This window comes from Triticum urartu, chromosome 7A (genome assembly GCF_056163025.1).
Source record: "Triticum urartu cultivar PI428250 chromosome 7A, HENAU_Tu73, whole genome shotgun sequence".
Classification (NCBI taxonomy): Eukaryota; Viridiplantae; Streptophyta; class Magnoliopsida; order Poales; family Poaceae; genus Triticum; species Triticum urartu.
The window spans coordinates 39,494,765-39,518,012 of record NC_141879.1 but is presented as its reverse complement, the minus strand read 5'-3'; the positions used below and the strand labels follow the sequence as shown (position 1 = coordinate 39,518,012).

The 23,248-nt window shown below is 46.7% G+C and overlaps 1 protein-coding gene and 1 pseudogene across 1 annotated transcript; both read right to left on the bottom strand.

Annotated features, from left to right (window-relative positions):
* Positions 1-10,892: 10,892 nt before the first annotated feature.
* On the bottom strand, positions 10,893-11,617 carry LOC125520117 (lipoxygenase 7, chloroplastic pseudogene; annotated as a pseudogene).
* Positions 11,618-20,197: 8,580 nt separating this feature from the next.
* On the bottom strand, positions 20,198-22,333 carry LOC125523424 (uncharacterized). The gene is made up of 4 exons (XM_087537322.1): positions 22,234-22,333; positions 21,190-21,295; positions 20,597-20,909; positions 20,198-20,497 (listed from the first exon to the last, which is right to left on the bottom strand). Exons 1-4 carry the CDS (start codon positions 22,255-22,257, stop codon positions 20,329-20,331), a joined length of 612 nt encoding a protein of 203 aa, XP_087393448.1. The 5' UTR covers positions 22,258-22,333; the 3' UTR covers positions 20,198-20,328.
* Between the last annotated feature and the right edge of the window lie 915 nt (positions 22,334-23,248).

Below are 23,248 nucleotides of genomic sequence, written 5' to 3'. Positions count from 1 at the left end.
AGTGAGGCAACCCTACCCCAATTCCATCTGCTCCCACCGGCAAACCCGGGTATCCTCGTCGCCGGCTGTTTGTGTGGTTCTTGGTGGAGCGTCACCGCTGGTTCTTATAGCATATATACAAATAGTGGATTATATTGGATTGGATTGACTGATAATGCAAAGAATTGACCTTACCGTGGATGCTTTTGAATTTCAGTGACAAGTAGCATGGAAATTGACATGTACTGATATTGCTAGGAATTGACCTGTACTGGTTCTTATAGCATATGTGTGCATCCAGTTCATTATTTGGATTGACTGGTAGTTAATTGCCTAATATATCCAGTGTTCAGTGCTACAAATTTGTTCAGCTGTACCTTGCTACAAATTTGTTCTGTAGCTGTTCGATTTTTCATTTGTAGAATTTGAAGGATCAAAATTTATATGTTAATGCTACACATTTTCAATGTTCGGTGCTACAAATTTGTCCAGTTTGTGCTTTTCTGTAGTTGTTGTTTCTGGTGTCATTTCGTTGTTGTTTCTGGCGTCCGGTCTCTCGACGGGATCAACCGTGCTCTCATTGCCCTGCTCCCGAAGAAGGATGGTGTGCCGGGCCCCGGCGATTTCCGTCCCGTTTCGCTTCAGAACGGTGATGTGAAAATCCTCTGCCGGGGGCTGACCTCTCGGCTTCAATCGCAGATCGGAGCCATCATCGATGATGACCAGACAGGGTTCCTGTCTGGGCGCAGCATCTTGGAGAACTTTGTGTATGCGGCTGAGTTGGTGCGGTGCTGCCACCGGCGGGGGGCTCCCACGCTTGTCTTCAAGCTGGATTTCGCCAAGGCGTTCGACTCCATCGCCTGGTCGAGCCTTCGCCGAATCATGAAGGTCCGGGGGTTCCCGGCTCTCTGGTGTGACTGGATGGACATCATCCTCCGTTCCACTAAGGCCGCGGTCCTTCTCAACGGCGTGTCGGGGCGCTGGTTCGCGGTCCAGAACGGGCTGCGCCAGGGGATCCCATCTTCCCTTACCTGTTCCTCCTGGTCGCGGACGTCCTCTAGCGCATGATCAGGAGCGACGGGGCTCTCTGCCACCCTCTGGTGGGTGGGGCGCCGGCGGTGGTCCTCCAGTATGCGGATGACATGTTGATCATCATGCGTGCTGATCCCGCGGCCGCTGCGCGGCTTCGGGTCATCCTCGACCTCTTCGCGGCGGCTACCGGCCTCATCATCAACTTCTCCAAGAGCACGCTTGTACCGATGAACGTCGAGCGCGGGGTCCTCGACTCTGTCCTGGCGTCCTTCGAGTGCACTATGGGGGCCTTCCCCCAATCGTACCTTCGCCTGCCTCTCTCGTCCGACAAGCTCAAACTCGACGACTTCGCCCCCATGCTCGCTAAGGTAGACCGTTACCTGGCTGGGTGGCGAGCGCGGCTGCTCTCGCCGGCTGGCAGGTTGGTGTTGATCAACGCCGTCATCGACTCCATCCCCACTTACGCCATGGCGGCCATGCGCCTTCCGCGGGTGGTTCTGGATCGCCTGGATGCGCTGCACCGGGCGTTTCTCTGGAACGTGGCGGACCGGGCCTCGGTAGCTCAGTGCCTGGTCGCCTGGGAGCGTGTCTGCCGCTCCAAGGCCGAGGGAGGACTCGGCGTCCGGTCTCTTCGGGATCAGAACGACTGCCTCCTGCTCAAGCTGCTTCACAGGCTGCACTCCCGGGCGCCGTCTCGGTGGGCCTATTGGGTATGGGGCCTAATGGGAGGAGGATCTCTCCTGGCTACCGGACGACCCCCCCCTCCCGGGCGAGCACTGGAAGTCCCTCCTCGAGCTGTTGCCGGCCTACCGGGCCCTTACAAGGGTGGAAGTGGGGGCGGAAGACGGACGTCGTTCTGCATGATCGGTGGCTTCCGTGCGGGGCACTCATCGTGGCCTTCCCCGCCTTGTTCTCGCATGCACTTCGCCGGGAGGTGTCGGTTTGGGAGGCCCGCCACAGCGGCGTCCATGCCCTTCTCGTTCCCCGGCTCACCCCCTTGGCGGTGCGTGAGTGCGCCTCCGTGCAGCGTCTCATGGAGGAGGTGCCGCCCCTGGATGGTCCTGACTCCAGGGTGGCTGTCCTTTGCTCGGGACCAAAGGGGAAACTCTCGTTGCGGGGGGTTTACACCCTTGCCCGCTTCGGGGGGACCACGTGGTCGTCGGCGCCCTTCCTTTGGTCGTCTCGGGCTCCATCGCGCGTTGCGTTCTTCGGTTAGCTACTGTCCCTGGCTCGCATCCATACGAGGGATGTGCTCCTGCGGAAAACCATCCTGACGGTGGTGGAGGTTGGGTGTCCCTGCTGCTCGGCCGCGCTTGAAACTGCAAACCACCTCATCTTCGGGTGCCCCTTTGCGGCGCAGTTCTAGCAATGCCTCGGCATATCGACGGATGGGAGAACGGTGGAGTCCATCCACTGCCTAGATGCGTCTCCCGCTGTGGGGGGGCGCCGCCCGCTGCCTTCATCCTCCTCTGTTGCTGGAGGCTCTGGAAACGTCGGAATGCGGTCGTCTTCCGCAATGACCGGCAGTCCCTTGCAGTCACCCTCAAAGCCTGTCATGACGATGCCGTTCTCTGGCGGGCGAGGCTGCCCCCCGGTGACCAGGCTCATATTGATGTGTGGCTAGCTGCTCTTAGGGGTTGAGTGGTTGTGTGGTTTTGACCACCACCACCACCCCCCCCCCCCCTCCCTCCTTCACTTTGTACATCTATGCATCTCTCTACTCAGGGTCGGGGCCCTTTTTTGGGTAATATATTCAGGTGGTGGAGGGGGCCCCTCCCCCCCCCCCCCCGGTGAAAATTCAAAAAAAAACAAATTTGTTCAAGTGCCATGTGGATGTGTTTCTATGCTTGTGCTTTTCTTTAGCTGTTGTGGCTTGTCTTCAGTTGGGCCAATGTAAACTGGATCGTATTGTAAAAGCATTGGATCTGCATTAGAGGGCAGATGAGAGGGGGCTGCAGAGGCAAGTCACTAGATCGCAGTCCTGTGCCGCCAGCCTACCGCGATCGACGCGCCCCATCCCAGTGTGCCTGTCGGCCAGCCGTCGCGATCGTCCTCATCACACCACGTCACTCTGCGCTCGCCAACCACCCCGATCGTCCTACATGCATGAGGTTGGTGGATTTTTGGATTACATGCTTTTCAATCAGCAATGATGAACAGGCATTTGGCACGTTGAAGAGCAGGCGGTTTGTATCTCATAACTGCACTTGCAATGGGACCTAGAAATAGTGGCAGAGGTACAATTTTTTTTTCATAATTGTGTAAGTCTAAACACAAGAGCGTATTGCTAGTTGAACCATGTCTACGTCCAAATGTTCAGAGTGTCTATTAATTTCTTTGTCTAATCTATGGATGTTTATTGGCTGTTATAAATAATTGGAATGACAGTTTCCAACATATCTGAGCAGAGATTTGCTAGCACTTCAAAGGAAAATTTGCCTCAATTCATACATTCATGTGGTTTTGTGACGGAAGCTTTGTACTCAATAGAGAAGCACATGCAAGCATTTGGCATACCTTCTACCACTACTAGGAAAAGGTCTACTAGTGGCGCACCTGTTTTGCCTACTAATGGCGTGCTATTAGTGGCGCACCTGTAGTGCGCCATTAGTATAGCCCACGGTGGGCCATTAGTATGCCTCCCAGGGGGCATATTTATCCATGTGCTTTGGCATACTAATGACGCACTGGTGGATGATGCGCCATTAGTGTGCTCTGGCTTACTAATGGCGCACTATGTGGTGGTGCGCCACTAGTATGAATATTAGGAATTTTTTTTCTTTTCTAATATTTTCACAGGTTACAAAATATATTATTGGACAGAATATAGCTAGCACCACACAGCAGCAGCAGATTCATTGAATACAATAGAAGATTAGTCTCCAAATACAATTCATCATATTAGTCTCCGAATTCAAAAGACCGGACAAAGATAGAACATTACAAGTCTCGAGACCGCGAGTAGCGAGTTTGTCGGAAGTAATACTAATCCTAACAAGTCCTACTAATCATCATCATACAACTTCTACTCGTTATTAATAACAAGTCATATGATCATCATCTTGATAGTCATCGAACCAACCCTACTTAATTGTTCTTAGCACATGATCATCAGTATTAGGCAGGACCTAAATACCCTATTTAAGGTAAAATAGCATAAAACAATATAGACCCTGACTCTCCATTATGGAGAATGGAGATCATCCTGTCTCCAATTCTTGCGCTTCGCTTCTTTTTGCTTCCAAGAACCTCCTTACGACTGTCCATACATTTTTCCATCCTTTGATTTTTATGTCTCCACTTCTTTTAGAAATCTCGTATGGACAGTTGAGATTCGTAGGATGACCTGGCTGTATGTTCAAAACATTAAGACTACCTTTCTGATACATCAAATGAGGCACGCAATTCTCTGGGATTATCTGTTGAAAAACATAGTAATAACTTCATAGTTAGCAATGATGTACTAGTTTTAGAAGTATGCAAAACATGCACGGATGTCGTAATAGTAAAAAAATCTTACCAGGGTATCTCCATGGTAGTAACCGTAGTTGAACACATGCACTAGTGGCATGTATTGACCATAATGTTGAGGAGTTTGATTGTAGATATTGTAATTCTCAATGTCAGTACAAAATCCGACCAGATGATTTTTCTCCTTGTAAGTTGTTAATTCGGAGCCATCGGTGTAGTGGGTTTTGTCTACCATCTCCCACACATTCTTTGAACAATAAAAATAAGCTGTCAATGGAAATAAGTTGTCAACTATTTTGAAATAAATAATATAAATTAGTTAATAATTAACTATGTTTGAGAAACTCACATAGCGGTAGAACTGGAGGCGTATCAACAAGGACCCAAATGTCCATATTGTCTTGGTCGATGTCAGGATCACCAAGATCCATGGTGACAAGCATACCCTCATCAAAACCATACATCTTGCAAAATGCTTCCCAATTTTTGCAACCAAAATGGGTTACGCTCCCAAAATTATACAGATTTACTTCAAAATCCACATCGTGATGAGTCCTTAGGTGAATTTTCTTTGTTTCGGAAATTTCATGGTCTTGAAAATCCATCCTCTCCAAGACATAGCGTCTTGCATGGCATGGGATAAGCTACACTCGAATTGTAAAAGATGAAAATTACACGTTGAAATAGTTGAAGTTATGCTTAATTATGAAAATAACACTTTCAGTCATTGTGTACCGTTTCAACTTCGAATGTCTCCTCAAGCTTAATGTTGAAGCGCCGATCATCGTCCAGGTGAGGCATGTCGCACAGACCTCGATCGTCGTGGCACCAGCCGCACTCCCCCGGGAGACTTTCGTCGTCCGATGACGACATATCCTACGTTCATAATTCAAAACTACATCATCCCTTGTGTTGGGTCCAATAAGATAATCCACAGTGTGGTCAAAACACGCCCTTCGAACTGGTTTGAGCTATTGGTGAATGGAGATGGTCTAAGATTTTCAGTAGTAAGAAGTGAAGTGGTAATTTTGAGAGCAAATGGTTAGGATGAGTGGTTCCTCTTTCCTGTTTAGCTTTACAATAGAATATTATTAGTCATGCACACTTGTGCATTTTCAGCCAGGCCCAGTGGAGTTGGCCTAAAAACATTTCTTTCTTTAAGCCTGCTGCATCCATCTCAAGTATTTATGGCCAAGGGTTAGCAGGGCCATCCAAATAGAATATGTATAACACAAGAGGCAGTTGATCCTACTTAATTAAGTACTAAGATACCCCGGCCTATGCATTAGTCGCAAGTACCCCATATGTCCTATTTTTAGAAGTCATGCTAAAATTCACGGAAAAATTTAGCATGACCTTTGCTGAAAATAGGACATATGGAGTACCCAAATTTGCCGGAACGAAAGTTAATCGACATTCCGGCAAACTCAAGGGCCTCTCGGGGTACCTGCAAAATCATCACGACACGATGGTCGGAGACAAAACCCGGCAAACTAGCACCACAATGTGCCTCTACTTTCATATGGATGAAAAGGCCACAGACCATATGGTCCTCTGCTTTCATATGGACAAAAATCAGCTCAACTTATGTGAGCTTCCATTCCAGATCTAATAGGTCACCCAACAAAAAATCATCAATAGTTTTAGCTGAAAAAAATCATGAATGTTGGTCTTATACTTGTTTTTTTAATGTACTTATGACAATCAGCAGCATGTCTATCCATGTCAACAATCTCTAGATGTTCAACAAAACATGTGCTATTTAATTAGGAAAGTAGGACCAAACTACATTCACCTGTCAAACGATGTTACCATTCATCTAGCAATACATAAAAAACACAGAAATTGCAAGGTCTGGACTGAATGCTTTTGAGTTTATTAAGTACCTTCAGTTCTGAGCTTTAAATGTCAAAAGAGCTTCACAGAATCTTGAATCCTCCAAATCACTCTTAACAGTTCTGCGTTGCACAAAGGCAGCAATGAGCCAATGATATCAGTAGCAATAATAGGTACTGCAGTTATATAACTTATCAAACAGGCCCAACTTAGTTAGCATTCTATCTACACAACTGGCCAAAGAAAACAGATGAACTATTCATAAATGTTTTGCAGTTTTTATTATTTTTGCGATAAGTGTTTCTGAATAGAGGAAGTATATATTTCATCTAAATGAAAAGATGGTGCCCATGCAAACTTGGTGTACCTAGGCAACGGCGGAGCTTCTCGGGGGCGAACCTGGGCGGTCGCCCCCCCCCCCCCCCCCCCTAGCAAAAATGAAACGTCTTTAATACACCATCATAGTAATGAGGCGGCACTGCACATACCAGCCTGTACGGCCCTTTTAACATCTCCTTACGGAGACAAACTAGCTCCGACCTAGTGCAGCCAGCGACCAACTCTAATTTCTATCATCTTCTATTCTTTCCTCTTGCCATCTTGTGTTGAATGAGCATGGGTGAGCGCCTGCGTAGAGGTAGAGGTGAGGCACTGATCAGCGTGCCTGCGTGTGGGTTGGCGGGCAGCTAGCAAGGCGTCCATGCAGAGGTGGCGAAGAGGTTAGAGCTGAGATCGGCGCCACACGCAGTGAGCTAGTGATCAGCAAGCAAGAGCAGTTTGCCCACCCACTCCCCACTGGAAATTTCTTCCTTGTATAGATTCTTGCATCTTAATTTCTTGGGGAAAGTTTTGAATAGGTCATAGATTTTGTACTAAGGACAAAGAAACGAAGAGCTGATTTTTTTGCGGGAAGATTGAGAGCTTTATTGATTAGTGAATAGGATTACAATCCATAGCCAAAAGCCAAGAGGATTCTCTGGGAACTCAACTCAATACTCCATGGTTAAATAATATTTTGGTATTTTTTTCATGGACTAGCTTTCATATATATAATCAGCGTTAGAAATGTGATTAATATACTTATCAAAGTTTCTCAATAGTTTTCAATGTCTAATTTGTCGTAGTGGTATAATTCCATATTCGGGAAGAAAAAATGTTTTCCCCTCCTAAGATTTCTTTCAAGCTCCGCCACTGTACCTAGGTGTGTTCGTTGTTGGACTTACTTGGTGTGTTCGTCAAGAAAAACCTAGGTGTACCTAGATGTGTGTTTGTTGTTGGACTTGCTTATTAGCTCAAGACGAAACGAACGATGCATGGGTTAGTGAAGTGTACCTAGGCTGATAATCTATCTACTCTAGCTAGTAAGTGGTCATCTGGAAGGCTAGAACGAGCAGGAACGTGTGAGGTTAGGCATTTATTCGGTTAGAACTGAATAAACTGCAAAATGATCTCGCTCCTTTCTGCCAACTCATGAACGCAGTCCAGTCCCCATTACCAATCCAAACGGTCGAGGGAAGGGAGGGAGGGAATGGGGAGGAAGGGTGGAGAGGAAGGAAGGAGGAAGGAGGAGAGGTACCTGGGCGGGCGCGGCCGGTCGCCGGAGGGGTCGGGGTCGGGGTCGGGGTCGGTGGCGGCGGCGGCGTTGAAGGGATGGCTCGAGGGCGTCCGAGCTCATCCGGGTCCTCGTAGTCGAAGAGGAAGACGTCGGCGGTCCTCCTGGGCGCCTCGGTTGGTCGTGAGGAGGCCGGCGGCCACGTGCTTCGCGGGTCGGCGGCGGTCGTCGTCCTGCACCCCGTGCGGTCGTCGGCGGTGCAGCGAATGCAGCGGTGGGGGGCGCGGGGGCGCGGTGGCGGCGGCGTGGGGGAGCCGGAGCGGGTGTGGAGCGGGCGCGGGGAGGGAAGGGGGATCTGGCGAGGGAGAGGGAAGGGGGGATCGGGCGAAGGGGTATCCAGCTAGAGGGGGAATGTTAGTAATGGCGCACCATCTACGGGTGCGCCATAAAAACACTCATAGCAATGGCGCACCATCCTCTGGTGCGCCATTAGTAACTTTTTTTCTGATAGCAATGGCGCACCCTCCTTCGGTGCGCCATTAGTAACTTCTTTTTTATTATTTTTTGTTGCATCTAATAATTTGTTTTTTATCAAATTTGTTATTTTCATGAGGACTAGAACAAAAGATATCATCAAATATCATCAAATTTGTTTTTTTTTGAAAATATCATCAATTTTGTTTTTTTATTTTTAATTGAAAATATCATCAAATTTGTTATTTGAAAATATCATCAAATTTGTTATTTAAAAATATCATCAAAAAGCGGGGGAGGGTGCGGGGTGTCGGCGGCGGCGGTGGAGCGGGCCGAGGAAGGGTGCGGGGGGTCGGCGGCGGCGGTGGAGCGGGGAAGGGTGCGGTGGGTCGGCGGCGGCGGTGGAGCGGGGGAGGGTGCGGTGGGTCGTCGGCTGCGGTGGAGCGGGGGAGGGTGCAGGGGGTCGGCAGCGGCGGTGGAGCGGGTGAAGGGTGCGGGGGGTGCTCGGCAGCGAGGGGGATAGCGATCAAGATGGAGGGGGATCGAGATCGAGTGTCCTCATGAATATTCAATTTTTTTTCATATTGAATATGAAAAAATATCATCAAATTTGAAAAAATATTCATGAATTCAAAAAGTGCCCATAAATTAAATTTAAAAATATTCATGAGTTCGAAAAATAAAAACGATAGTAGTTTTGCAAAAAAAAATAGCAGTTGCACACTGTGTTGGAGGTTCGCCATTACTAATTAAACTAGTAATGGCGCATTCTTCCCTGGTGCGCCATTAGTATTTTTCGAAAAAAAATGTTACTAATGGCGCACCAGCTCATGGTGCGCCATTACTATATAGTAGTGACGCACCATGTTTCTGGTGCGCTATTAGTGGTCATATCATCTATAGCCTTTTCCTAGTAGTGTACTTAATAATCAGATTACATGTTGCACTTGATGAAACTTTTCTGTGTGCTCTTCCCTTTCCAACCACATCCCTTCCACTTGAGAGCAATGCACATCTAAAGCAAATGGAATCGGAGGAAATGAGAGCATTTTTTTACTTCTAAAATCAATGATCCGGATGGCAACCCGTAGCAATGCACGGCCATCATTTCCTTGACTAATTTTGTAGGTTTCTTGTGTTCACCACAAGTTCCTTCTAGGAGTCATAAATTTCCTTTTCCCTTGCCTATTCCAGGAAGAGTGCTTACTGATATCAGTATAATAGTTCAAATAGAGGGCGTTGGGTATTGAGTTAGGTGCATGTGGTATATATATTTTTTTTCCCATTGCAAACCGTAGGTTGAGAATTTTTGCAGCTAATATCATTACAGGTTTGTTTGCTTGCTATTGTTGCAATTGTTATTTCAGGTTGATTTGTTTGCTGCTACTGTTACTTCAGATTTATTGATGTTGCTATTTTTTTTCATGTTCTACTTCTAAATTTCAGAATGAACACGCATGTCAATTTACTCAAAATCTCAAGTCGCAATATACTCAAATCATCCATCTTATTTCTGATCAGCGCCCTCTCAACTCGGGTAACTATGATTCATAAAAGGCGGTGTATTCTCCCGTTGCAATGCACGGGCATTTGTGCTAGTTAGACACAATAAGAAAGTTGGCCAGTTCGTTATTGTTGTTGTACTAAGCAAATAGGTGCTGGGTTCGAATGTTGTCAAGGCATTTATTTTTTGAAGGTTTACCGAAGTGAAAAAATGTACAAAATGCGTTGGCCCAGGCCGGGGAGAGTGTGTGTGGGACGTACACAAGCCACATATAAAAAAAGTATTTTAAAAAAGACCATCCTGCCCTTTGTTACGAAGGGATATTGATAGATTTGGTACATCGATGTGTTTAAGGTGGTTGTACTTGTACTGAAGAAGAAGTGATTTGTATACATTTCTAAAGGAGTTGTACGAAGCAAACCCCAACTTTCAAAACAGAAGTTGTAGATGATGTAGATTAGATCTACAAAGCGAAACCAACATTTGCCAGGCCTTCTGTGAAACGTCAAGTCTTCTTATTATTCTCTTGAAATAAGCTTTCGCTTTGATGTATAGATCAATGAACTGAAGTATCCGCCATAGTTTATACATTATAGAAGTATTAATTTGAAAGAATGAAGCAAATAATCTGTTACGGCAACAGCGACGGCCTTGGCTTAACCAGCAACTGATCTTCTTAGCATCTTGCGAGATGGTGCTTTTTGGTTTTTGCCTTGTATTATGTCAGAGTTTCTGTGAAGGTTGTCAAAAACTTGTAATGACTAGATGATATCCCGCGCGTTGCTGCAGTAATTTGTTAAAAAATGCACAAATAGTTGATAAAAATAACTAAATCTAATGAAAAGAAAATATAAGACTGAAATGAACTATTTGTTGTGAGAATTGGAACAACTTCTTAAGAATGTAAGATTCATGCTTGTGAGTTGTCACGGCGCTGTAGGTGTTCAGACGGCAAGCACCTCGCAGCAGGTTTTCCACAAGTGCGTCGAACTCATCAGCTAGAAAAGGGATCAGAGACATGTGGTTTATTTTAGCTCTGTAGAATCAAATGGAGATGATGTTGGGGATGCCCTTGCCGGTGACGCCGGGCTGGGAGAATGGTTTCATGAGCTGCTACGGCACGATGCCGGCACGGCACCGGTTCTTGAGCTTCCTGTCCTTGTTCCTTCCGTCGATGATCCCATCCACCTCCTTAAGACACTCGTTGAACCTCAGTTACGCCGCCTGCACCATGGTGTCGTCGCCCCAATGTGCGCTCTCCATCCCTCCGAGGTACTCCTCGTCAGGAGAGTGACTGGACAACACGTCCAAAACCGTCATCACCAGCTTTGCCTGCACCTGCGACGGGAAGCATTCTCGGAGCGCCTGGTTGTCCACAGGCTCCTCCACCGGCATGTTGGTGCGAGCGATGGAGGGGCGGTTCGGGAAGTGTCCCCCGAAGTCATACTACCGGAAGCTGACCGCCGTGTGGTGCGCCGCCGCGACCCAGATGATGGTGGTGAGCGTGTGCGCTAGGCTCTCCGGCGTATCCAGCTTAGGCTACCAGGGCGCATGCTTCTTATCGCCGTGTCCCAGGTGCACACCTCCTTCCAGAACGCCTGTAGCTCCACGTCGCCGGCGACGGTGGCAACGTCCCAGTAATACCAGGGGACGTATGCCAGCACCCACCCCTTGATGGCGCCCCAGATGAGGATCCCGTCATTAGCGAAAGGGTAGTCTTTGATGGCAAGCTTGAGGCCGTGCTCCGCCGTGGGGTCCTCCTCTGCCATCGGTAACCAACTTTTCCATTACGCGGATAACTATTGTTAGTGTGTATTTATATATTTTGGGGGTTTATATGGGTTACAAAAAAATGAATATATCTAATACAAGGAATGTATTCCCTAGGTGCTAATACAAGGCACATTATATACAGTGATTGCATTTTTCTAAATTTCCTTCCACCGTATTATGATTTTTCCACTGGTAAAAATAATTTATGCATCAATTTTCCACCTGTTGGTGTTGAATCGATGGATGAATGAGGATGATTATTTTTTACAAAGAGAGAGGAGGGGTTAATTACGTGGAATGCTATTACCAAAACCGAGTCTTGTAAAAGGTAGAACCACGAGCTGCCAAAGTGTGAACAGAGAGAACCATATCAAATTTCGATAATCTGGGATTAATTTCTTGACTCTACATCTACATCTTCCAACTTATGTTCCACGCACGAGAACACGTTACTTATCAAGAAAAAAGTACATCATCCAATAGTTTTTTTAACTTAATGCTGATAATTGTTTCTAGGCAGACTCGTGTCACATATGACGTATTGTAAACATCTTTGAGCTTGGAGGTTCACTAATTACAGATAACTTCTGTCACACTATCATGATATCTTGGATCTACCAGAACAATTTTTCTACTTCGTATGTGCTGCCCAAGACATGTGAATAACGAGAACACACACACACACTCTACCAGATCAGAGCAGAATTGGAGGTTGTCAAATCGTATGTTGTCTAGTAGTCACCGTGTCTTCCACGGCCTCATTGCGTGTCCCTCGTCCCGGCTTACGTCTCGGCCATGTAAACCGGCCGAAGTGATAACAATTGATTGCTTCCGGCCAATACTTTGGGCTGACACATACACATGAAAAAGAACTAATCAATTTTTACAGCTGGTGGATTCCTGATAGGATGCATGTGAACAAGGTTTGTTTTTTTTCGATAAAGGGCTTTTCATTGAATTGAAATATCGAGTTGATACAACCGCATCAAAGATCACCCGGCCTCTGCATAGCTAGATGCACACAGCCAAAGTTACAAAGTACTAGAAGCCAAAATAAAAAGGCAAAAAACGCCAGCAGTAGCGAAAAAAGATAAAAGAGGCCTAAGGTGATGCCGGTCCAATCCGAAGGTCACACCGCCATCCATGAGGGTAAAAAATGTCCCTGGCCGAGCACTCCAACCGGGTAGAAGCCATCATAAAAAAGTCTCTGTCCTCCGGCCTCTGCAGGATAGACCACATACGGAGCCATCGCGAGCATATATGAATTACCTGCATAGGAGATGAAACACTTTTATGATTAAAAACAATATCATTCCTGGTGAGCCACAACGCCCAACATAAGGCAGCTGCCCCCGCAAGAATGTGCTTAGACAATTGTTTATCTATTCCCCTCAACCAATTGCCGAACATATTTCGTACGCTGCGTGGAGGATATAGATTCGAAGCAATTTGGACTATTGCCCATACCGATCTAGCAAACTTGCAATCAAAAAATAGGCGTTTAATGGATTCATTATGATTGCAGAAAACACATTTTTTGCAGCCTTGCCAGTTTCGTCGAGCTAGATTGTCCCTAGTTAAGATAACTCCTTTGTTGAGAAACCATAGGAAAATTTTCACTTTTAGAGGAATCTTAATCTTCCACAATTTTCTATTATTAGATGGAACCTCGTTATGAACCAATGCATCATACATGAATTTAACCGAAAATCTTCCATTCAGATGCAGATTCCATTTAAAGATGTCCGATTCAGCCGACAGTTGGACAGCTCCCAAACGAGTCAGCAAATCGTTCCATGCAGTCAGACGAGGTCCAGAAATCGTTCTGCGAAAAGAAATATCCGGGTGTTCTTGTCCCAATACCTGCTTAATCGTGACAAACTTATGTCTAACTATCCGATATAAGCTTGGGTATTGCACATTTAGAGGAGTAGTCCCGAGCCAGGTGTCTTCCCAGAATCGAATCTGGGAGCCGTCCCTAACCGAGAAAGTGCCAAATTGGAAAAAGAATTCTTTAGTTTTCATAACTCCACTCCAAAAATGAGAGTCACCTGGTTTCCAGTAGACCTGGGAGATTGCTTTGGACCCAACGTATTTATTACGAATGATCTCCTGCCAAACACCATCCTCAGTGAGTAATCTGTATACCCATTTGCTGAGCAATGCAATGTTTTTGATCTCAAGATCCTGGATTCCGAGTCCCCCTTGGCTTTTAGGACGACACAATATATTCCACCTAGCCAAGCGATATTTCTTTTTTTCATTGTCACTCTGCCAAAAAAACCTTGATCTAAAATAATCAAGGCGTTGGAGAACACCTTTTGGCAGATGAAAAAAAGATAGCATGTAAAGGACCATGTTGGTAAGAACCGAGTTGATCAGAACTAGTCGCCCCCCATAGGACAAGAGTTTGGCCTTCCAGCTCGCCAACCGTTTCTCTAGTCTCTCTTCAACATGTTTCCATTCAGCGATTGTCAAACGCCGATAATGAATAGGAATACCTAGATATCGAATCGGAAATTGGCCTAGTTGGCATCCAAATATATCAGCATATTCTTGTGAAGTTTCTGCGACTTCGCCAAAGCAGAAAAGTTCACTCTTATGAAAGTTTATCTTAAGGCCAGAAAGATCCTCAAAAGCACATAATAACAATTTGAGGTTTCTGGCCTTTTCTAGGTCATGATTCAAAAACAAAATGGTGTCATCCGCATACTGTAAGATTGACAGGCCTCCTTCTACTAGATGAGGAATGACCCCGGTGATTTGACCAGCTAGCTTGGCCCTCTCAATGAGAGTAACTAGCATATCAGCCACGATGTTGAAAAGGATAGGTGATGCGGGGTCGCCTTGGCGTAGCCCCTTCCTAGTCTGGAAATAATTGCCTACGTCATCGTTCACCTTGATAGCCACGCTACCTCCAGACACAAAGTTCTCAACCCATCGGCACCAAGTATCGGAAATCCCTTTCATACGAAGAGTTTGAAGCAAAAAAGGCCACTTCACCTTATCATAAGCTTTCTCGAAGTCAATCTTAAAGATGACCCCATTCAACTTTTTACGGTGGAGCTCATGAACAGTTTCATGTAGGACAGCAACACCGTCTAAGATGTTCCGTCCTTGCATGAAAGCTGTTTGTGTTGGTTTGACTACATGGTCTGCGACCCCATTCAGGCGGTTAGTCGCGACCTTGGTGAAAATTTTGAAGCTCACGTTTAATAAGCAAATCGGTCTATATTGTTGAATCCGATTGGCATCCTTTATCTTTGGTAAAAGGATAATTTCACCAAAATTGAGTATGGAGATGTCTAGTCTATGAGCATGCAGTTCATTAAACAATTGAACCAGGTCAGACTTTAACATATCCCAAAAAAATTGATAAAACTCCGCCGGAAAACCATCCGGTCCCGGAGATTTGTTGTGTTGCATTTGAAAAATCGCAGTCCGTATTTCCTCCTCAGTGAAAGCAGAGGTTAGGAATTCATTTTCCGCAGCGGAAACCTGCTGGATGTCATGACAAATAGACTCATCCATCTCCAGCGTAGTTTCCAAGGAAGGACCAAACAAGTCTTTATAGTATTTTGTAATAAAGTCCTTGAGTGGAGCGTCCCCCTCAATGCGACCCTCGTCCTGATCAAGGGTGAATATTCGTTTCTTTCTATGTCTGCCATTGGCTAACATTTGAAAGTACTTCGTGTTATCATCCCCAAGTACCAACAAGTCGCTCTTGCACCGTTGGTACCATTTGATTTCCTCTTCGCGTAAGAGACGGGCTAGCTGCTCATTGAGATGACTTTTTTGCTCAATCTCAGCCGCAGATAGAAGCCTCACCTCCGCGATCTTATCTAAGGAGTCAATCATGACAGATAGTCGCAACTTCTCTTTCTTATAAATCCCAGCGGTGTGTTTAGCCCATCCGCGGAGGAATTGGTGCAACGCACGAATGCGATTATTCCAACGTTGAATTGGTGTATCACCCCGTGTTGGGCGTTGCCACACCTTTTTAACCAATTCAGGGAAACCCTCTCTAGTGAGCCACCCCAGTTCAAATTTAAACTGATGGCGGTTCGAAGTGGGTGCTGCTTGACCAAAATCAGTAAGCAATGGAGCATGATCCGATAAGGCCTCAATTCTCTCCAAAGCCCGCACTGATGCTAATGGATATTTAAATTCCCAGTCTGTGGTGACTAGCACCCGATCAAGTTTTTCGAATGTCGGGATAGATCTATTATTGGCCCAGGTAAATTGGCGCCCCGAGAGAGAGAGTTCCCGCAAATCAAGACTGTCAATGACAGCATTAAAAAGAAACGGCCATCGAGTGTCGAACCTATCATTGTTTTTATCCTGCTGGTATCGCAAAATATTGAAGTCCCCCCCAAGTAGCATGGGGTGAGGATTTTCTCTGCAGGTATTGACAAGTTCTTTGAGGAAAGCCGCTTTAAATTCATCTTGAGCAGCACCATATACGGCAACCAAGCTCCAAATGAAATTATCGGACTTGTTTCTAAGGTGGAATTTAATATGATACTCCCCCTTTGAAGTTGAAAGAAGTTCCAAGTAAGTGGAGTGTATTCCTAAAAGAATACCTCCGGACCTCCCTGAAGGCGGCAGGATATGCCATTCGTAATCTTTGCCACATGAAAAATGGTCCAAATCACGCGTTGGAAAGTCACGCTTACTACACTCAGAGATTGCCACAAAGTCGAGGGCATGATCCGTAACACAATTGGAAATATGTCTGCACGCACCGCCAGGGAGAAAATCACACCCCGACGACCAGAAGACCGAGAAGAAGCCGATGTCGGTGTCGTCAGATGCTCCAAAGCAGCCTCCGACGGTGATCCCATCGCCAAGGGCGCCGCAGGCCCATCAACCCATGTCCGAATGGCTGACATGGGCGAAGCATCCGGTTGAGGTGGTGGAGGCGGTGCAGAGCTGGCAAGCGAGGGAGGGTTCTGGGGAGGCACGAGCTCCGTTGCCGCTGGCGGGTCCCCCGACAAAGGCCGCGATGCCAAGCATGGATGTGTACTGGCAGGAACGGTCGTGAAAGAGGTGATTTGCATCGGAACCACTCCTCCCGAGGAAGATGATGCCGCCGTGTTAGCTGACGACGAAGACGCTTTCGGCCTCTTGCTCTTGTCATCAGCCCTTGAAGTGTCCTCTCGATCATGCTCCTTGTCCCCTTCCGTATCATCGCCATGCTCCCAAACGCGAGGCACAAAATCAGCGTCCACACGGAAATCATCATCTTCCAGAGTGTACCGGAATTCATAGCCCTTCTTTTGAACAACCACATCCGACGAGAGGGACTTGACAGGGCTCATCTTAAAAGCATCAAGATTAAGCACGCCAACCTGAATCCTCACAATACCACGGCGGCGCAAGCAAAGGAGGTCGACGTCAAGAGTGGCGCCAATAACAGAGCCAACTGCCCAGAGACCCAAGAAATGCCGGAGAGCGTGAGGAACTCCGTGCACATGCACCCAAACTGGAATAAGCTCAAAACGATTCGGAATCTCCTCGGAATGACAAGCCTTGAACTCCAAAGTGGCATTATGCGATTTGATGAAGACCGTGAAACCAGTAACTCTCAGGAGCACCTCGTCACTGGGAAAAGACATGATAAAAGCATTCTGGCCATGAGGGATAGCCTCCCACGTCCACTGTTGCTGATATTGAGCGATCTTAGCAACCTCCGCCTCCACTATGCTCGAAGAGATAGAGCCTCCCGAGATCGTAACAAGAGCCGTTGGGGAGGATTGTGGTGCGAGGTCTGCCCTGCAAACATTGTCAGGCATCTGAAAGAAGGCCATGCTCTCAGTCCCATAGCCACAAAGCATCGCCGCCGGCTTCGGCATCTTGAGAGCTGGACACCGCCGAGTAGTCATCGGATGGTTCGCCTTGTTACAGATGAAACAATACTGCTGTGTTTCACAATCTGAAGCCACATGTCCGGCCGACTGACACTTGGTACACCACAACTTGGTCATTACCGTGTTCACCCCGGGAGCAGATGCCGCCTGAGCCACATCATGTTGTTGTTGAGCCGGTGCCATAAGAGGAGCAGCAGTCACAAGAGGCCCCGAGACAAAAGCCGGAGCACCTTGTACGCCATGATAAGGCAAGGTGGGTGGAGCAGCGATGATCGGGGCGTTTCCCGCGCGGTTCTTAGGCCGATTTCCTTTTCCTCCCTTCGGTTTCCTAGGACGGATATTCCCTGTCTGAACTCCGGCCGCCGGGTTTGCCAGACCAGCGTTAAAGGCCATTGGCTGGACAGCAGTGGGGTGACCATGGCTCTGTTGCAAGAAAGGGCCGGCTGGTTGATATGGGTACACCGGCGCCATTTGCTGCATGTACCCCGGCGGCGCATGATACATCGGTTGCTGCTGAAAGAACTGCTGCGGCATTTGATACATCTGTTGTTGCTGCTGCCCCGGTGCTGGAGTCTGTTGGGGAAGGTTCGGCATGACACTTTGAGCGGAGGAAGAAGGGATCACCGGGAGGAACACCCCAGGTGCGAAGCCAGGGGCACCACCAGACGAGGAGGCGTCCGAGGGCATCGGCGCGGCGGCTGCAGGTCAGACCTGCCCAGAGCCCGGCGGCGCGGACGCGTCGCGACCCATCCCCGAGCAGACGGCAGCCACGAAGGATCGAGGAAGATTAGGGTTTCTGCGAGGAGTGTCCCTATTCCACATATGAAACAACCAACGGTTGAGATTAACCATGCATAAAGAACGGTTCGGATGTGACGCACCTGAGATCGGGTGAGGGCCCAGGCCTATCGACCGCCCCGACTCGTCCGGCGAAACGCCCGTCGCAGGAAACATCGGAGGCGCCGTCGGCGTGATCACCGCCGTCCTCGCCAAGCCGGCCGAGGGCATGGCATCTCCCAGAGTACGAGAGGGAGAGACTCTGGGGGCAGGGAGAGGTCCGATCCAGGGCCGTACCATAGGCCTAGATATAGCCGGAGCCCTCACGTGCCGGCATGCAGCCGGCGGCGACCCCCACGAATGAATTGCCGGCGAGGTCGGAGAACCGTTTACCTCTTGTGCACCATCCTTCTGAGCAGATCCTCGCCTAGAAGACGGTCTCTCCCATACTCGTGAGGCTGATGTAGGATACCCATTGTCGGCCCAAAACTCGGCGGCCAGCTCCTCGTCAGTCTTACGACGGCGCGATGCCTCAGAGGTCTCGGCCGTCGAGGAGTCCTCACCTCCGTCATCTGCAGGGAGGCAAGAAAATCGCGATCCAGATCCGGCCGGCACCGGAGCGGACCACCCCGGCGCTAAGGTCAGGCGCCGGCGGGTGGAGATCCGCATTGGCACTGGATATCCGGCGGGTCGAGAGAAAAGACATGCAGGAGAGCCGCATTGGCAAGGTTTGTTGCCAGAGGTTTGTCGTGGATGGTTACAAGTAGTGTATACATGCGAATATATGCACGGGCCTGTCGACTCCCACTTCTCCTAAGATATTTTGGTCGTTACACCTGATTTATTCCGTGGTTTGACCTTGGGGGGGGGGGGGGGGGGGGGGTCGTATGTAGAGCTTCAGGACACACCAGATCTGGGTTTTTTTTGGGTCTAACCAATGCCTTGGTCTGGTTTTTAAAACTATGCCTCTCACTCACCTCCACATCAGCCCTTATGTGCTAGCAGGGAATCATAACTCTCTCTTCTCCCATGAAGTGTGTTGGGCTGGGCCATCTCGGTCTTATTTTTTCATCCTGAGGGCTGACAATCATGCAGACAAAAAATCTGTTGTGCTTGCGTGAGTGCTCTTCTGGGCCTCATGAGCCTGCAAAAAGAACGGTTGCACGAACCAATCTGTGGAATTGCTCCCATCGTTTGCAGCATTTTCAACTTTATTGTGATGATTGTTTGTAGGCATACTTGTGTCACACTGGTGTATTTTGAACACATTTGAGTTCTTCTGCGGTACACACATGTAAGACAACTTATTATAGGTAACTCATGGCACACTATCATGCTATCTTGAAACCATCAAAGCAATTTTTTGAGCGACGTATATTCTTATGCTTCTCGAGACATGTGAATACTGAGAACACACACACTCTACTAGGTCTGGAAAGAATTGGATATTGTCAAATCATGTGTTATCTACGGGTCACCACGGGCTTGTTGCGCACCCACTGGCCCCGACTCGTGTTTCACTGATGCAATCTGGCAGAAGTGCTCATGATGGATTACTTCCAGCCAGTGCTTTTGGCCAAGGCATACACAGTCTGGCAATTAAGTGGTGCCTTGCAATGAGGGGTAAATCTTAGCCTAACGTATGGATTACACTCGATCATATTTTAGATGTGTTAATACACAGCAGGGACCATGCATGTTTTGCATGTAAACTTGGATCCGAGCGAGAGCTTACAGATCTTGTCTCGAAGCGAAACAACTTTTGTTCCATAGTTAGCAAAAGTATAAAACATTATAGCTTTCACGTCGAGCTAGTTGTGACAGTCTATACGTTAGAGTGTTGCATAGCTAGCATGCAATACGGTGAACACTATCTCGAGCGTATGCATGCCTCATTACATGTGAAGGAAGAGATATGCTCGTACCACGTCAAAAGTGTATAATTATTTACTAACCATCAGGTGTTCTATTACTTACAAAAGCACCAAGTTATACAGTTGTGAAAAATAGGTTCTGGTCCTTCTAAGCCCATACATCTCTCAAACATAGACGTAGGTGCATCATAGGCTGCCAGCGCAGGTGAAGAAAATGCAGCTCTGGTCGCCTTCCTTGTCCTCCATTGTTGGCACCTTTTCTCTTCCACACCATCTCACCCTCTCTGTCTCCTTTTCCAATTGCTCAGTGATATAGTCGCAAAGACACTCTTGTTTACAAAATCCCATCTCGCCTCTGCCACAAAAAATGTGAAACATGCCATGCATGCATAGAATATAATTAACATTTCTTGGATGCTAAGGGGAAGTGTAGACTTGACAATCAATTGCTTACTTGAACATGTAGACGGTGCCACTACCGATCCACCTGCGGCATAGACCGCATGACAGTATGGCTGCTCGGAATGGCCTCCTATTGCTCCAACAGAGGTTCGGTAGTGTAATCTCTAGGATCTCACGCGCGTTGGTGTTGATGAGAGGCCCGACGATGCGTAGGCGTGCAACGGCTGGTTCCATAACAGCCGAGACAATACCAACGCCGGATCTCTCTGGGTTGTAGCGGCACCCTTTTGGCGACCGTGCTACATCGCTGAACCGCTTTAGTAGTGAGGCCGATGACATGGCCATGGAGCACTGGGATGATGCCCCTGGAATATCAATTGCAGGCACGGTCAGGTTGCAAAGGTGGTGCCTGATCGTTTGTATTTGAGAGGATATCAACTGCCCTATGTGTAGAGGAGGAGGAGGAGGATGGGTTTTATATAGTGCTGGGAGAGCACGTTGTATTTGCCAAACCTTTTTAATCTCTTTGTGTGTGTGTGCACGGGAGGGAGGGCGAGGGGTTAATATAGTGCTGGCAGCGCATGTTGTAATTGCAGAACTTCGAATGGATTTTGCTTTTGGGGAAGAATTGATCCTAGTTAGTACCTTGGTATAGAAAGGTTAACACCAAGAGGTTGCAAGCGTCATCTCCTCCATACGAATTGCGACAAGCGAATATTGAACTGTTTCCTCTCAAATTCCAGTGATATTGCTGCATTACATAGATACGGCCTTAGTTTGAAATTACAATATTGAAAGCTTTTGCATTGGACTATGGAGCCATTTTATACAATTCTTGTAGACATGACGTGATGTTTTCAAGAGTACTTATGTTACCTTTTTCATAGCTATACCATATGAATTCAATTTTTCCGTAGAAGTACAGCTAAATTGTTTCATGAGGAAATTAATCAGGATTAAGATGGCTAGTTTTAACTCACAAATTTAGAATTACCATGTAAATGAAGAGTACATTTTATGTATGGTTTTGCACATATCTTCAACGTATTATTCCAATCATTCCATTTTGGGACTAACCTCATAATCCTTTTTTACGCGAACCAATATGTAGTTCTCCATACTGCGTATATTTCTATTTGGGAATTTGCTATTCTTATAGTCCTCTTAAGCACCACTGGCCTATTTTCAGTCGTTCTGGTCCAATAGCACATACTATCATTTGCGCTCATTAACTCAAACGGCCAACTAAATATATTCACACGGTTGTCTACTTCTACTTCATAAGGAAATTTTACACAATTTGAGTGTTTCTTTCATTCATTATAGCTACATAACGACACTTACTAACATTAAAATTACTTAAAAGATAGTTCCTTGGTCCATCTAATATAGTATGACACTAACAATTGCTAATAAGTGGGTAAGTAGTTCTGAACCAACCAAATCCCGTACCATGTAGTAAAACACAAACCCCATCTTCGAGCGATTGTAGCACACAATAAATCCACGGCTAGACCTTGAGCATTGCCAACTACATAGGTTTGCATTGTAAGGTTGAGCACTTATTCACAAAATTAACTTATTAATGGCATGAGAACAAATTTCTAAACTAATTTACTTGTGCCATTACCCAAGTGATCTACCTCTGTACAAAGATTCAATAGAGTATGATGTTAGAGCGAATAATACCTCGCCTCTGAACACGACTCTCATCGGAAGTTCGTTGAGAGCACACCTAGGATATTTCGTTACCTTACTTGTATTTAGGTTGTCATGGGGGATCTGCACCTCTTCCGGCCGCTCCCCCTCCCCCCTTTTATAGTCGTCACGTGATAAATATCCTAACTTCCACAAAACATTTAGATGTCACTTTGTCGTGTTTCGGTAGTAGTGTGTGGAAGGGAAGGGGAGTTATTTTAAAAATAAAATGAAATAGGAGAGGGTTAATTTTGTGTTGGTGAGTGGTGCACATTTACCGAAATAGAGTCCAACAAAGGAACAACCTGGAGTTGCTAAAGTGAGAGTAGAGGCCACCATCTCATGTCCGGATGATCAGGATTTCTGCAAACTTTGCATCTGCATATTTCAACTTAAGTTCCTCTCGACGGATTTTGGCTTAGCATTCACATTGTCAAAATGCATCCATCGGTAACCATCTTTCGACTACATCGATAATTATTGTTGGGGTAAAAGCACATTTTTTGGGGCTAACAGTTGGAATTCCTAGAGTGTATTTATATATGTTGGGGTTTATATGGGTTACAAAAAAATGAATAAACCTAATACAAGGAATGTATTCCCTAGGTGCTAATACAAGGCACATTATATATAGTGATTGCATTTTTCTAAATTTCCTTCCACCAATTATAATTTTGCCACTGGTAAAATAGTTTGTGCATTCCACCTGTTGGTGTTGAATCAATGGTTGAATGTACACGAGATTATTTTCTTAGAAAAAAAGAGAGGAGGGGTTAATTACATAGAATGCTATTACCAAAACCAAGTCTTGGAAAAGGTACAACCATGAGCCGCCAAAGCGTGAAGAGAGAGAACCGTATCAAATCTCAATAATCTAGGATTAGTTTGCTGACTCAACATCTACATCTTCCAACTTTAGTCCCACTCGCCTCCACACGTTACTTATCAAGAAAAATGTACATAAAAACGTACATCGTCCAATAGTTGTTTCAACTTTATGTTGATA